Raw genomic sequence first — 17,324 nt, 5'->3', positions numbered from 1 at the left:
TTGTGCTTCCTTAAGAGTCCTAGACTCAAAGAGCTGGAATCCAGCCCATCTGAAAATTAACTCTCTGGGGATTTTTTTCCCCCACTGAAGTAAACTGGTGGAGATTTCCTGTTATCCCTCATCAGTTTTTAAGCCTTGGCTTAGATCTCATTGAAAATCATGTGCTAACTTTATTAAAATATATAGATACTTAGGGAGCCCAAGTCACACCCTTGAGGCAGTTCAGATGGACACTACACATGGTGCTCCTTTATCCCCCAGGACTGCTGAAGCACTTAACTTGGCTTCTGCTGACCTGTGTGCCCATTGGCTCAGCACATCGTTTCTGCAGGTGTACAAGTCTGTGAGTTGCTGTCCTGTCAGGACCACTGGATTCAACCTTTGAAGATCTCCCTGCATCCACCTGCCACGCTGACTGGCCCTGAAGCTGCAGGGCAGGGCCAGAAGCAAAGTGAGCACATTTCACCCCACCTCCCACAAAGCCAGGGCAGGGGAGAACACCAGGCAGCAGGACCTGGCCCAGCAGAGCCACCAAGTTCCAGCCTGCTGAGCTCCAACAGCTGCACAGGGAAAGGATGGTGTAAACCTTTGGCTGTGCCTGTTGTCTTGGGGAGATGGGGGAATGTAGAGGAGTTTTGTCATTGTAGCCTAAAAATGGCATCTAGCTCAGACTCCTGAAATTCATGACAATTGCAAAAGTGCATTTTCCTCAAGTGGAGGTAAACAAGACTACACGTTTCCAGTAGCCTTTGACAGCCTTTATGTCTATTAATTATTGCTTGCTTTTAAACTTAGACTAATACTAGAAGTTTTGCAAAGGTCAGTAATGCCACTGTCCACTGAGAGCCACCTACAACTTGCCTGTTTCTTTTCCAATTGCAGCAAAAATGAGAGTAACTTCAGGAGCATTAAAGAATTTGAAGCCAGAACCTCTTACCTCCAACCACGTATTGCAAGTGGGCCCGTGCAGTAGGTCTGGAAACCAGCCTGCTGGCACTCTAAGCCCAGGATGATACAAGGCTCTCTCTCCCCCAAGGCATCAAGTACCAGACACCAACAGCACATCAGAAGCAAGGTCCTCATTCAGCAAGGAGAGCTAAGAACTGGACACACTGACCAGAGGAAAGCAGCAGAATGACAAAGTAGGTCTGGAGCATTCACATGAGCCAGTAGAACAGTTTTTGCAATGCAACACCGAATGTCCCAATCTTGTCTGCCCTTCACAGCTCTCTTTAGCATGAGATGTTTCATAACAACACTAGTGTCAATTCTAAATTGGATTGCATGACATTGGCAGAAGGTGTCACTCATGAGCTGGAAAGTTAACTCCAGTAATATACACATGGAAAGTATTCTTCCACCTAATATCCCTGCAAAAACCCAAAACATTTACTACCATCACTCTTAGGTTAAAAGAAAAGAAAGCCTATTTTAAAAGAAATTAACAAAACCACTGACTCCATAAAGAACCCAGTAATGTCAGATTAGCCTAGCATGTTCATGAAATAGGTTCTGCCTTTCATTTGTCCATGATTTGCTAAAGCTTTTTGTTTACCACTGCTCCACTAAGCAACAGAGCTAAGAAAACATTCCAGCAGCAGTGCTGGATTTGCTGAGAGTAAGGGGGCTCCCCCACAGCCCTGAGTTCAACGTGCATCACATGTCACACAGCAGGAGGGAGGCTGATCTGCCCTGCAGTCCCCATCTCTCCTGGATTCAGCCCTGCCTGCTGTGCTTGTGCTTATTAATATTTGCATCCTGCAGGGAACTACAGAAGCAAAACAAGGAATCTCTCCAAGGAAGCCTGGAACAAACTCAAATTGAGGAAAGCAAATGAAGCATAGACATAATAAAAGACCTAGACTTCGGGTACTTCACTTAGTTGTAGGTGAGTTAACTGATGTCTTCTACCTTAGCTTTGGTAATACATTTGCAACTTGTGTTTTAGTTGGGGTTTTGTTTGTTTTTAAATCTTCACAGCCATTCCTTCCTGTCCACCCTCATATCTTGCATCTAAGACATCCATTCCTCTTCCATTATCCATTTCTCTCCTGCTTCCTCCTGCCAGTATGTTGGGAGCTTACATTCTCCCAGTGCATCCCTACTGCTCCTTTTCCAGGGACTTTTCCAGGGACAATGAGGGATGCAGCACTTCAGAGGCAGGGAATACACACTTTCCCTTTTCCACAGTGCTTTGCAACTCCCATACAGGATCCAGCATTGGGCAGGATGATGTGGCCTGTGCCTCTCAGCTCTCCTCTTTAACCATCCTGCTTTCTTATTTTGGTAAAGGGCTCAGCTACAGAAAAAGCATCTCCCTGCAGTGCCAAGTAGCACTGAAGTCTATCTTCCAATCCCCATTTTTACATCTCTGATGGTAAGCTCATATGTCCATGCTGTGCTGCCTGACAGCACTCCCCATTCCCTAGATGGGCTGTCACTAATCACAGCTCAATATATTCACAAATTATAAATTAACTGGCGAATCTCCTCTGAAACAAATTCAGGAGAACCATAGGCAGCAGCCAATGACAGACCTAAGCAAATTTTATCCCAATTCAAACAGCATCAGTCTGACCCCTTAAAAGCCAAAACAGAGAGAAATTATACTTTGAAATGAGGTCATTCAAGAGGGGAGGAAGGGATATTGCTGCTGAGCCCATGAGAGAGCAGTGGTGAGGGGGTGGTTAAGATTAAACAGCTAGAGAGATTAACATCTTATGACTGTTTTTTGTTCACTGACCTGTAATAAAATAAACAATAAGACTAACAAATAGGTGATTAGCCTTGTTTTTCCAGTGTTGGTTTTGCTGTTAGACTACTGCCATGGTCTTAGCTTTCTTTGGCTAATACTTTGTGGCTTTATAGGTAAGACTAGTGAAATTAAGAGGAATAAGCAACAGAAATCTTATTATATTATGTTATACTTACTATATCATTACTTATTTATGCTTATAAGCATAAACCCAGTGCTTTATTTTCAGAATGCAAGTACCTGCCTTTTTGCTACTCCCTCCCCTGTTGGCTGGTTGGCATCTGATTGTCTGCACACAAAAATCAAGCCCAGCACATCATATGGTTTGCTGCTCACATGTTCAGACAGCCAGAACCAGAGCCCTGAAAGGTGCTTGTGTGTGCACCACAGGATTGGTGAATCATAGCCTTCTGCTACCTTGACAGGAAATTCCTCTTTTTCTGAGCTATATTGTCTCCAGAATGAAAAAAGAAAGGTCTTTCAGTGACCAAATCAATTAGTCAGAACAACTTCAAAGTCTTTCTTCAGCTATGCAGAAAGCAATGAACAGAGTTCAAATGCAATGCAGAGTCATGAATTTTTTCTACAGGACCCAGAAGAGATCTCTGATCATAGTGCACCCTATGCATACATTTAGTGCCTACCATTGCACTGCAAAACTACCCATAGTGGGAAAGGTAAGAGGCCATTCTGGCTCTGTTCTTCCTAAGCAGCTGAAATCATGGAAAAGGGGCAAATGGGGAATTGAACAGGGCGTTATCCATTTTTTCTTTGGCTAATTTAAGAGGAAAATTGTACCCCAGAGGCTGGCTCCAGCAGTAGAACTCATGGTGGCAACTTTCTGTCCCAGTTCAGAGCCTGGTTTATGACACTGAAATCAGATGGTTTCAGCTAACATGCCTGACTGGACAACACAGCAGCTGAAGTACAAACATCTTGTCTGCTGGACCAGAGAGTCTAACTTCTTAAATTGCTCCACTCAAGTTTGTGAGTCAGAGTCTTTGTACCACAGCCAGAGTTACTAGAGCACTGCCCATGCAAGCAAGCACAAATTTCTCCCTCACTGCTGCTATAGTAATCTTAAGTCACTACTGATTCTCCAGCTAGTCTGAAAATTCTCACTTATTATGTGAAGAGCTTTTTCCTAGCCAAATGTCATGTAGAAACATCTATCTAGCATTCACCATGGAAAAGCAAAATATCTTTTCTCCCCCAAACTGGTTTATCTGTTGGACAAAAATATAACCAATCTGTTGTGAAAAGCATCAATTTTATCAGGTTGGAAAGTAATGTTAGTCCACAGGACTGTGTATCTTCAAGAGGCAGCTGGCAGCAACAGCAATTACCAAAGCCATGAGAAAATCAGTTTTACTGCATCTCTCTAAAACACTGTTAAAGATGCTGGCTTCACCAAGGGAGTCATGGTTGAAAGGATGCTTAGAGGTCCTCAAAACAGAAACTAGCCCAGACAGGCTGTTATGGAGGTGATCTGCCAGGTACTTCCTCACAGGTATTTCCACTGGCAGTGCTAAATCCATCATCCATTTAAGTGAAGCAAGTGTGTGGTGTGGTGGCCAAAGGCATCCAGGCCTAGATTTCATGGTCTTTCATGGAGACTTGCCAGCAGACAAGTATCAAGTCCTGAATAGTGTACTTACAGTAACAGCAGCAATACAGCCAGTCAAATACAACAGGTAAGCAAACATCATGACAAGGAAATCCAACAGGATGAAGGCAGGTGGTCTGAGGTAACACAGTCTGGGACAAAAGGGCTGAATATACTAAACAGGACAGAAGGGTATCTAACCTGTTTGGAAATGGTGAATGCACATTAGCCACTGTCATTTAATGTGGATATAGTTAAAAAAAAAAAAATCAGTGAAGTGGTTTATGATGGAAGGCTGTGAAGGTGAAGGTTTCATATTTCCCCAGAATACACTTGTCATTCTCTTTTCTTTCTTACTACAGCACTGAAAGCACTTTTCTTTGGCCTGAAACCTAAGCAAAGCTGAGCTCCACTAAGTCTCCCAAACTGTGCCCTGCCCTCCTTCCTTACAGCCACAAACACTCCTTTGTTGCATTGGAGGTGGAGGCTATGTAGTTGAAAATAGAGCTCTTTTAAGTAAATTAGCTCTACGAAGGTGTACATCTGTGTGCCAAGTTACTAATGGATCATGTTGACAAGGTCTTCACATGCTTGAATGAGCTCCCCCAAATACATAGGATTAAAAATCTAGTTTTGGAGTACAGTAGTTTGTTTTGATCTGATGCCTCATCTACTGGTGATATAGGTCACTTTTATAACCAGCTTTGCATATTCCATGAAGCAGTTTGTTTTTCAGAGTCTAAGATTTAGGTGCAAGAAAATGATAATTGGAACAGAACAAGTCAAGGTTTATTACAAACCTGCACCAAACAGGGAAAAGAAAAACCCAGAGGAAAAGTTTCAAAATGGAGGAATACAGTTTTCTCTAGCCTAGTATCTATACTTTAATGTTAAAGCACTCTGCTTTAGCATTAAACAACAATCATTCTGAGTTCCAGACAGACAGCAACTGGAGTTTAATGCTGTTTTCTCCCTCTGAATTTTTAAAACAGACTTTCAAAGGGAAAACAGACTTTCACTGAACCAAGTGATCCAAACTGATTTACAATGTTAGTTGTATAGTTACACTGATAAACATCTAATAAGAACCACTTGATTTCAATCTTTATAGTCTTCTGGGATGTTGCAATTAATCACACACCAGGAAGAGACTGAGACTTTTAATCACTACTTCCTCCTCACACACCCGTGCTAAAATCTGAACACAATGGAAAGGATTAGTAGGCAAAGGCTAACAACACCACGTGAGATGGAGACTTTTCCTGTCTCCAGGATAAAGTGTGTGGCAAAGTACTGAAATTGAAGCAAAGTTTATCTGCTGTTACAAAAGGAAAGTTTGCCATGGGACAAGCTTGGGCAAGTGGCAGTCAGTACAGGGTGGGGAAGGAGAGGAACAGACCTACACCAGAAACTGCTCAGGTCGGCAGAGTTTGAGAGCTTGCAGGCAAAAGAGGTTCTATAAAGAACCATTTTAATATACTCATACATGTGCTTGTACCTATCTCACATTGGGTCAGATGGACCACACAAAACAGTTAACAGCAGCTCAAAGTGCAGTCTACCCTACAGTTACATAACTCAACTTGCATACAGCACCAGCAGATGCATTGTGAAACATAGAAAAATAAGAGTCCCCCGTGGGAAATGCAATAAACATCATAACTACAATAAAGACAAAACATGAGAAATCCCCACAGCTTAAAATGGTCTCTTTTGTGTTACTTTTTGCAGATGGGGCATTAGGACTGAGGTATATAAAAGCAAGCACAATGTCTGATCACAGCTCTCAACTTTCATCTCAGCAAATTTTCAGAAGTGGGAAAGAGAAGTGGAAACCTCAGTATGCCAGTGCCCTGCTCTGACACAGACAACAGGGTGGACTATGAGTCTTTCTAAATGTTTATATTGCAGATCATTTTTTTATGACAATAAGAGCTTCTGGGTCACTGCTGTGAATGTTGCAGTGACCACCTTGACCTGCAGCCCTCTGTGAAAAAATGCAATTCCTTTATGGCAAAAAAAGGCTGCTAGAGTACCTATGAGTGCCCAGTTACTCAGAACACCATTACCTTTTAAAAAGGAAGAATGATCCTGACTTCCAGAAGCGGTTCAGTTTCTGCAATTCCATCAGGTCTTGCCATGTAATTCTAAAAGTGAGTTCTGCTTAGAAGCACATCACAGTTTAAGAAAGTGAGTATAGTTTATCCCTTAAGATTATGGTCACACAGTCTCTCCAAGCAACTTTAGAGACAGGCAAAGTTCAGTGAGGCGATGCAAAGTTTCTCTAAAGGTGAAGGAAATAATCTGTTTAATATCAAAGCTATTTCCAAGGGCCTTTTCATAACTTGAAGATACTAAAACAAAGTAGAGTGACTGTTCCTAGGTAAAGAATATCTTTACATCATCCAGGGAAAGGCTGGCAGGGCTAGCTGATAAAAACTTCTGTTGTGGGCTGATGTATGCAACTTGCTTATGATCATACTGTGTTATTGTACAATGATACAATGTTAAATCAGATTTGCAACGGGTACAGTTTTCCTAACATAAAAGCTGTGTTAAAGTGAGGCAAAGGATTAATACTTGCAAAGGTACTTCTCTCATTATTTTGATATCCTTTCAGTATGAGCCATAGCAGCAGGAATGTCTTTTAGTGGCATAATTCTGAAAAGGCCACATTTTTCAGGCCTGGTCATGAGCAAGTGCCACACATCATCCACAAACTGCATGAATACATTTGCTCCTATTGTCTTGATACAGATTCCTTATAAATCATATTTCTTGAAATCATAAAGCATCTTCCATTTACTTGCTATCACTTGTGTGATCATACCCATTTGTTGGCACACCTGAGCTCTTTTCCATGGGTAAGCATTCAACCTTTTCCATTCATTTCAAAAGAGTGAATCTTTTTGCAATCCCAACTCTAGAACAGAACACGATTTCTCAGAAATACACATGGAAGCAGGCAACACTCCCTTTCCTGTATGTCTGTCTTGTTTAGTAATGTCAAAATCAGTTAAACTTCTGTCTTTTCTGTATTTTTGCTATTTGCCACTGCAGAATTCTATTTCCCACAATATTCAGCTCTATAAAAAAGGAATGCCCCAAGGTCAAATGTTGGATCTTACTGATATTTGTCCCAGCCTATGTCCATCTCCCTGAGATCTGGTCCCTCACTGTCTGATATAGCTCTTGGATCTTGTATGAAATGCCAAAATTCAGGGCAGACTGTATTTATTGAAACCTAGGGAATAGAGAAGCATTCTTGACTGTGGTGCAGTAAATGCCAAAAATTGTCTCTTTGCAGAGGCTGGCTGACACACACTGAGTTACTGCTCTCATACTAAATAAACAGTGAATGCATTCCAAAACCCTGGTTCAAACAAATCTTTCTTCAAACAAATTAAAGTTGTGCAGTCCAGAGGGAAATCTTATTTCTTTCACATTTTCAGGGAAGAGGAGGAATAGGTTTAAAATATATTCACAATCAGCCAGTGGTTCATGATAAGTTAGGGCATGATAAGTTACATAAGTTTTAAAGGTCCAACTGCACATTGCTGGTAAGTGTAAGTGAAGGGAAAATCTGATTCTTTCATCTAAGTTCTCTATTTTCACAAGTTTTCAATCTAGGAATAGATCCCAGCTCTATACTTATCAGGGATAGTACTGTTTTTCAGCAAAGTTCTGGAGACTTTTGGGAAGAGAACACAGTACAGAGAGCACAGAACTATTAGGACACTGCAACCTTATCTAGTATGTGTTTAATTTTAAATCACTTCATCTTGGCTTGAAATGGTAGGCTTTGACTTTGTTTTGCCTAGAACACATTCTGATAATGGAGTCCTTGAATAAAACCAAGCAACTTTTACAGCAGTTGGGGAGACTGCTTAAAACTCACATCTCTCCTTGCTAATGTCAGAGACCTCATTTAGCCATTATTTCACACTCACATGACCCACCTGTAACAGCCTGTTAGTGATGCTCACCAGCCCTTCCCTGACAACACTGGAGAGGAAAATAGAACTATTCTTTGCCCTTCTTGTCCTTTCTTTTGTACATGGGACACTACCTCTGCCCTCCTGCCTGTCCTTCACTGCATGAAGTAGGCTGTTCAGCTACTGCAAATATTTGGTGTACATAAAAACACCATGCTTCAGCCAGAGGGAAATGGAGCATGAGCAACTTGGCTCTCAGGGCAGAGGTGTGAAAAAGCATGTTTCCTCTTGCTCACAAACACCTAATATTGTGCATTTATGGGAACTGCACAGCGTAAGGAATATGTGTGTTAGCATGCTTAGCTAACACAGATTTGCAAAATAACATAGCAGTTCAGGTACAGTATCTGCTTGTCTGCTTAGAACAGGAAATCAAAATACTTCATTTGTCTTCAGCAGGAATAAAATAAAGAAAGAAGAGACCAGTTCCCCAGACAGCAATTAGCATATGCCTACTTACTGCAACAAAATATCTGGTTCAGTAAGTGCAATTGAGAACCTGGGCTCTGTAGTTATGTGTAGATTATGTGCTGGCATTCCTCTGGCAAAAGGCAAGAACCAACAGAAATAATTATTCAGAGATCAGAGTGATAGGTAGGGTGTCTGGATTCTAGATTCTGCCACAGTCTAGAGCTTAGGGGTAGCTAAACTTCTCCAAAATATTCCACCTGAGATAGGGATGGTGACAATTCCTATTTTTAAGGACCACTTAGGGGCCGCACTTGCTTTTGTTTGCAAATGTTCAGAGACTCTCAAGGAGACATTAAGAACAAGTTGAGAACAAGTTAAGAACAAGTTTTCACTGGCAAGTCGTCTAGGCTCCTGCAGTTTGCTTTAAGGTTGGTAGCAGTTTATATCGTCTTAGGTTTTTAAGATGTCAGGGAAATAAGTTTGAAATAACCTATATCAAACAAATGTAAGGAATATCACCAAACAATATCACTTAATTTAATATTTCTAACTTGATTTTACTGCTCCTAAGATCGGCAGTCCAGCAGACCTAAAGTGCTCAGTGGGCTTATTTGTGTGGGACAGGAGAGTCTTTTTTTTTTCCAGTATCATTAAGAGATGTGAAAACTTCAGCACAATTCAGATGTAGTGGAATTATTCCTTCTTTGTCTGTCTTCCACATTACAGAAGATTTCTAGGAACCCAGGACTGGGAGCATGAGGTGGGCACAAATTTGAATGAATTTGTGATAAAGTCATCCACAGAGCTATCAAAGAGCAAATAGGGTTTCACTTTCTCTAAATACTCCCAAAATCTTGTCAAAAGGCTGCTAACAGGATACTTTCAGCATGAAATAACGATAACAGTTGCTCCCCACTTTCAGAGTCCCAAAGGGAGATCCACCATTCTCTAGTGGAAAGGAAGAGAAAGGAAGGCAGCACTAATGATCTGCACATACTATAGAAAATGAATATAAGGGCTTTGCTAGTCCTAGGGCTCAGCAGAAGCGTCCCTATGGACCCTTGCAGTCTTTGGATTGCTTTGTACAACCTAGGCAAAACCCAGTCAGCTTTCAAATACTTGGCAGTGTGATTGGGAGTACTTCTGTTTTATTGCAGATGTCTTTCTTTGAGGGCTGCTCCTGTGACAGCACCATCAGAGCTGCATGCCTTCCTCAACTCCTGATAAAGTGGAAACCAGCTGCTGCATATCTATCAATGTCCCAACTACACAGGCCATCAATACTTCCTGAAGGTGGAACCTCTCCTGACTGCCAGCACTGTGTGGGCTTCAATGTAAAAAAACCCCAAAACCAACAATGACAAAAACTTTCAGACCTTAGAGAAAAATATTCTTCATTTATGATTATGAAAATCCCAAATTCCACCTATAATTGAGCCCATGGGCTAACTCCATGCTTGGATTGATGTACCTTTCATCTTGAGTTGCCCCATAAAAGCAATGGCCTTCACAGAAGTATTTCTTCTGTGAGTACACTGGCAAACTGACAGCAAACAGTGTCATCATGAAAATATTGCATACCAAGCCTCCAGCTGTGACACTGGATGGCTTAAGACAGAACAAAGCATTTACAGTATTTACCAAGTTTATTAATAAAAATTGTTTCTAGCAATGACTATTTAAAATGCTACAGGTAGCAAAATAAATCTTTCATTTGCTCATTCACTTAATGATTAAGAAACATCCAACAAACAAACAGTCCTGGTGCCCAGTAGTTCCTGCTACCATTTGGCATTAAATCCAGATTTCTGCACAGGATTGAATTGCTCCTACTTCCAGCTCAAGGCCTACACTGTGCTCTTTTGTTTAGCCAGGACCTCACACCATTTGGAGGCATGAACTCATGTTGACCCTCCACAGCACAGAAGTAGCTGCTTTCCCCAGGGCCTGGGGTTAGGAACCAAAAGAGAGACCTGTTATATTAAGGTTTCTACAACCAGCTCAGTGTGCAAGTGGGCCCCCACAAGTCTCTCACATACTCTAACAGCACACTGTTTACACTCCACTGCAAAATCTTTAAAACTTCATTTCAAGTTTTACAACAGTAGCCATCATTCAGGTCTCTATACCCTTTCTGTGCTCAGGATTTAGGCTAGCCAAGTCCCTGGGATATTCACAAGGGCACCTCTTTGGTTTCACATCCCACTCAGAAGCAGGCAATGTGTTTGCAGCCAACATCTCACTTTTGGGAGGCTGTGGTACTAATATTTTGCAACTCCACCTCTAGTCAAAGTTAGAGCTTTCCTAAGCCCATTTTCCCTTAGTTACTTCCCTTCATTTGCCTTCTTCCCCAAACCAAGACAAGTTAGGCTCCAAGTTGCTATAGCAGACATCCTTGAGACAACCTTACCCTGCTCAGCTAAGAGGGAATTAAATTCAAACATATCAAGAGAGACTACTAACCCCTACACATCCTTCAGTCTTGGTTGCTGCTATGTTGTTTTTTTCCTGACACACTGATTGCTTTCAGGAATCACGCTGCAGATCCATACTGCTGAGCACTGCAACATAGTGAAATAATTCATTAAATACCCTTTTATCTAAAGCAGAATGATTTGAAGTGCAAGTATGGTAACTTCACTGATTCCTGGCACTGAGATTGTACAGAAAAGGATGGCTTACTTTGAGTGAGAACTCAGTTCGGTGAAGGAAAGAGAACAATTTTTATGATGCAATTTTCTGCAGTAACAACTGGTGCCTTCAAGCATCTGCAAAAGAAAGACAGATGTAGCACAAATCTACATGTTAGCTCTTGCACAGCTAATCTAAATGACAGCAGAGGAGAGGGGCAGTCCTGAGACTCAACTCTCATCTCGAATTTGTGCAGTTTGCTTAAGAATCTAGGCAGATCAAAGCATATAAACACATACTACCTATTTAGTCTGAAAGGGTCTTTAGGAGGTACCCCCACAAGAACATTCCTAGCACAGCTGCAAACTTAAGGCAGCCCATACTACAACAAAGGGAGCAGAAGAGATCAGGTCACTGCCTGAGCCTTTGACAACCGCGTAGTTATTCTGCTGAAGGCCCTCTGTGGAAACAAGCAGTAAGGACAGGCAAAGGACAAAAATACTCACCAGGGTCCCAGGCTACCCTGGGGTAAATTCCTTTCTGAATTTAAGTCTGGTGAATGGCTTAACCCTGCATATCTGAAAGCAGGGCAGGCAGGGGGACTTAATGCTATTAGCCAGACCATCACCTCCCATCTTTAGCTGTGGCCAGTCTCCAGCACTTTGAAAGAAAGTAACTAAAATCCCTAGATACCAGTTTATATGTCAAGGGACAAACAAATTCCTTCCCATTTTCAAATTTTACAAACAACTAACAAGCTCTGAATTACCTCTGGTACAAAGTGAATATAGTAACAGAAGGAGAATTAAACATTAGGTTTGCTGACTTAACTAACAGAATAATTGCAAACTCATCTGGCAATCATAGCCAGAGAAATTCAAATCACCCTCCACCCTCAGCAAAACATCATCACAGAGACCTTGGAATCTTACAAGGACCAGCTTGCCTCTTTCCAATAGCCACACCAAATCCAATCACAAGTTATTTTGGCTAGAATGTCCAAAAAGTCTTATTTCTTTACATTCAGTAAGAGGTATTTTGATAATGGAAATTTTACATGCAACCACAAGGCCATTTGTTTACTTCCACTGTAAAGATTACTCCTTGCTTCTGTCCAAGAGCCTGTTTGTAAAAAAAAAAAAAAAAAGGTGTAATAATTGAGGAGCAGGTTCCTTTCTAAGCTAATTTCTACATCCATTTCTATTTTAGGTCTTTATTGTTGGTAAACAAAGCATTAGCTTTAAGACATCAAAAAAAAAGCTCAGCTAAAAGCTTTGCCATACATTCATGTCAGCATGATTTCTGTTGGTCTGTGTCTTGGTTTCAGTAGAAGCCTTTGGGCTAAACAACAGGCCTGAGAATATCTAAAAGCCAAATACAGATTTTTGCCTGATTTATTTGCATCCACAGAAAAGAAGCATAATCTTGCAAAAGCAGTATTATAAGGTATGTGGCTTTTCCTGCCACTTCAGAGGTTCCTGGACACAAAGTTACAATCCAGTGTAGTCCATTTCTTTGTTAAATCTTTCCTCAAGACGAAATTAATGCCTTCTCCTTATCCACACCCTTCTTTCTATCCAATCTGTTACCTGGACTCGCTGACAAACATGTTCACTCCACAGTAAAATGACTGAGTTACTAATTTATGGCTCCTGATGAGAGACATTAAAACCCAAAGTAATAAACAAAGTATGAGAAATAACCACTGTTGTAAACAGTTACCACAAGACAGCAGCTAAGGGACAATGAAATACTAATGAACACTGCCAACCTGACAGTTCAAGGTCCATGAGACAATTGGTATATCATTATGGAAGAGCAGGCAATGAAAAGTCTAGCAATTATCTCACAGCTGAAGCAATCCATAAACACATTTTAAAGTACCCATCCATAGCTGGCAAGGCTTCTCTTTACACTTTCCTCCATTCTTTGATTTCCATATCATTTGCTGAGTATTCGTGTAGGTAAGTACACTGAAATATAAATTCACCTAGAACTATACTCCACCTGCAGAGACAAACCTGTAACCCACCTTTTTCCACTGACCTCTCCCATTATTGCCCATATATCTATGTAAGCAAATATCTATCATAGCAAATACTAAATATCTGTCTGTACAGGGAAAGACTAAACTTGACACACACCCACTGATGCAGACACCCCAAAGCCACCTCAACAACTTTACAGGGAGCTTCCTGGCTTAGGAAAACCTCTAGAAGGTCAGACCAGGAGACCACTCACCCTGAATGACACAGGAACAGACTGTTCTGTTGCAAATCTCAAATGCTTTAGTTTCCATCTAGAGCACCTATATAAAGCAAGAACTGCCTACACAAGCAGCACTGATTGCCTAGGCCCACTAAAATAACTACATTGCTACAACTCCAGCAGAGTGGAAAATGGCTGCTTTATAGTCTGGGAGCATCCGAATTACGGGGGTGGCAGCACTTAGCCAGGGAGGAGTCTCCCATTTCTGTCAGAGGAAGGCTTTTTATTGCTTCATTGGAGGCTCTTGCAGGACTGGTGTGTAGGAGCAGCTGCTCTTACAAGAGTCAGTAATGCAAAAAATCAGAGCAATATCTGGAGGCAGGATTAGAATTTTTACATGGCTTTGCTAGGGCCTGACTTCTTCAAAGGGAGCAAGTTGTAAGAGAAATTTGAAATAAGCTGTTGTTTAGTCTAGAAAAGGCTGCAAAAAATGTGATAAGAGTTTGTAACTCAAAAGACCTGCTAGAAAGAGCTTCCTTTTATCAAATTACTGCAGAAGGGTCTAATAACAGTGGTTTGCATTGCTAGAAAGGTGGTGCAGGTTGGCTGTTAGGGAGGAGCTCCCAGCAGTAACTCAAGCCCTGAGCTAAGTCTCTCAGGGAGGAGGCAGGCTCTCTTTTTTCCTAGACACGTTTCACCAAAGGCAGTCCAGGGTGGTTTAAGCTCAGCAGATCCTGCCCTGGGGACAGAGTTAGATTCTAAGCTCCTATTTTTTTCTTGATGGAAAAAATTATCTTACATCCTAAAGGCAGCAGAATATTGTGGCTAGCGTCAAGTATCAGAGCACATGTATCACACAACTAAAAATAATTTTACAGGCTCATTTTTGTCAGTGTCCCTCCGTCCGTGCTAGATACTATGTTTAGATATTGCAGTAAAAGATACTTCTACCACTCCCACAGTGGTGATCCATGTGAAACAACATTGAGCACAGATTAGCTCTTGAATTTCTCCAGGGAAACTTCACTGACATGCTAAAAACAAGACAAATATGCACAAGCTTGTTGCAGGAATGTATCTCAGTCTGTCTTTGGGCTCCTGGTGATACTTATCCATCCCTAGAAAAAATTAATGTAGCAGACACTACAATGATATTGCAGAGTCAATTCCTTTGCAAAGGATTTCCAAACCTTGTATTAGATCATTGCAAAGATGTGAAAATCCCCTGAAAATGGATCAACTGTGTAATGAATGGCAATGCTTTATTGCATGAAGCTGCAGGAACCCAAGTGAAGAGATGATCCAGTGGCAAAAGGACCAGGGCTGTGAGCTCTGTGATTCTCCCAGCAAGCTAGGGAGATGCCCCATGTCTCCTTAAACTGCCTCCTCCCTGCTTTGGAGTCTGACACAACATTAACTTCCAGCCTCACTGTCCGAGGGAGCAGGAGGACACGGAGGGAAGCCCATTCCCTGGGGAGTCATGCCAAGCAGATCCAGTTATTGAAGGAGCAGGAGGAAGGTCCTTCACTGGAGTGCAGTGCTTCGGCTGTGTGTCAGCACAGGCCGGTGTGCTTGGGCAGCGCCACTCGCAAGCTGAGGGATGTCTTTGCATTTCTCCTTTGGAAATCTAACTTTAGTTCCTTAGTCCTACGCAAGCTCTGCATACAAGGTAGGGGGCTGCATGCAGGGGCAGCAGGTTGGATGTGTGGATATATCCATGCTCCGCAGGCTGTGCTGGTAGGCCTCTCTGGAGCGTATGTAAAACGCGTGTATGTGCTTGGTAACCTTTATTAACTTATAAAGCAAAGCAGTGCGGAGGTTTCCTGAGATGATCAGGATGGGGATGCTGATTCTTTACGGGCACGCTCCTAGTGCGGCCGAGGGGCGCAGGCCGGGCAGGAACAGCCGGCTCTGTGGGTGAGACGCCGCAGGCTGCGGATGCCTTCTCCACCGGCGCTGCCCTCGCCCCGGCCGCCCCGGGCGGGCACTGCCCCTGCCCGCTGCCAAGATGGCGCCCGCGGCTTCCCCGCCCCTCAGCGGCGGCCCGGGGCGTGTGCGGGAGCGCGGGCGGGGCGGGCGATGTGGCGACGCTCGGCCCCTCCTGCCCGGCCGCCACTCGCCGCGGCCCGGGTAGGCTGCGGGAGAGGCCGCGGCAGCGCGGCGGGAGCTGAGGGAGGCCGGGGCGCGGTAGGTGGCGGCGCGGGGCGGCCGGTCCCGGCCGGGAGCGGGCGGCGGCGCAGCGCGGGGCTCCTCCCGCGCCCCGCGGCTCTGTCCGGCAGCCGCTGGCCTGTGGGGCCCGCCGGGGTCCGGAGCGGCCGCGGAGCCCGGGGCAGAAGGGCGGTGGCGGTGGCTGTGGCTGTCACTGCCGGGCCGGGAGCGGCCGTACCCGGGGCTCCGGCGTCGCCGCTCGGCTGCCCTGCGGCTTTCCCCTGCCAAAGCGAGCAAGCGCCACGAACACTGAACGGCGGAGCTCTCCGTCAGCGGCAATAGTGACAGAGAGCAAAGCGGTGCGAGTGCCGCCACCCCAGTGCCCAGGTTGTCTGTGGGCTTAAAGTGCGGATTTGTTTTCCTTCCTCCACCAAAGGCCTGAAGGGTGTGTTTTCACTTTCAGAGATTAAAACCGAAGCGGCGCTGGCGAAGAACGGACATGCTTGACACTTGTCTGCAGTTGCTTGTGTTGCGCCTCGTTGTTTACTCGCAAAGGAGAGACTGAGACTCTTACTTGGCTTCTTCTCTGGTTATGATATAATAATAAAGCAAAACTGTGGAAAAAGCACCTGGGAGCTGAGCATGGTAGGATCTTGAAGGGAAAAGTACCTGGGTTCGACGGGAAGAGGAAGGGGAGGAATGGCATCCCGAGAGAGACTGTATGAGCTTTGGATGCTTTACTGCAATAAGGTAAATATTTGTGTTTGTTTGCTTTTATCCTCTCTTGTTTGGTAGTCAGGTATTTAAACTGTAACATCTTTTTTCTTGGAAATTGCATAGACATGATTAGCCTCTGAAAGGATGCAATTGCACTTCTTAGACTGTTTACAGCCTCATCCCATGGTTTGCTGTTCAAGTTGGTCTTTTTATGTTTGAGAATTGCAGTGTTCCTGGGTCAGTTTAAGCAGTTATTGTAGCTATATATTTTAACTATGTGAATGCACATGTTTACATAATTCTTCATTTTGTAGCAATTAAACTGCGCTGTATTAATTTAATTAAGTACTGCCTAGTATTCAGCTTTTTACTTACTGGTTTCTGAACAGCTTCAATTTTATTTAACCTTTTTTAGCAAAATCCTTCCCAAAGAACAGATTTGTTAAGTTGCTCCGGAGTCTGCCTTTGCTGGCTATTGCCATAATATCTACATACTCCATTAGTAGTGAATTTCCTTCACCTGGCAGAAATAATACAAAAATGCTGTCCTGCTTCCATTTGCTTTTTATAGTGTAAAGCAATTATTGTGTTTAAAGCACATACCCTGATTGCTGCCGGGTGTGCCGAGTATGTAGAGAAATTGGATTGCAGATTATCGGAATAGGTGGCTGTAAAATAAGTAGCATACAGAAAACAGCTGTAAAGGTGGAGGAAAGGACTGATCTACTGTCATACAGGAGCTCAGTGGCAAGGGTAGCTTTCCATGGCCTTATTCTCTGGCTTGTTTTGCGTTTTTGCAGTCTCATGCTTCGTTTGTATTTCGGTTTCTTTAAGTCTCCAATCCAGTAGGACA

At 43.1% G+C, this 17,324-nt stretch overlaps 1 protein-coding gene across 5 annotated transcripts in view; it reads left to right on the top strand.

The window, feature by feature from the left end:
- The first annotated feature begins 15,721 nt into the window (after window positions 1-15,721).
- Window positions 15,722-17,324, top strand: part of NBEAL1 (neurobeachin like 1) — a 79,627-nt gene continuing 78,024 nt past the window's right edge. For all 5 annotated transcript variants that reach the window (XM_058028493.1, XM_058028489.1, XM_058028491.1 and 2 more), the window contains exons 1-2: window positions 15,722-15,793; window positions 16,218-16,504. In XM_058028493.1, coding sequence (XP_057884476.1) covers window positions 16,454-16,504 — 51 coding nt within the window. In that variant the 5' untranslated portion in view covers window positions 15,722-15,793; window positions 16,218-16,453. The remainder of the gene's footprint in view (window positions 15,794-16,217; window positions 16,505-17,324) is intronic.

The sequence above is a fragment of the Melospiza georgiana genome, chromosome 7 (genome assembly GCF_028018845.1).
Source record: "Melospiza georgiana isolate bMelGeo1 chromosome 7, bMelGeo1.pri, whole genome shotgun sequence".
Lineage (NCBI taxonomy): Eukaryota > Metazoa > Chordata > Aves > Passeriformes > Passerellidae > Melospiza > Melospiza georgiana.
This window is presented reverse-complemented; position numbering and strand designations above follow the sequence as displayed.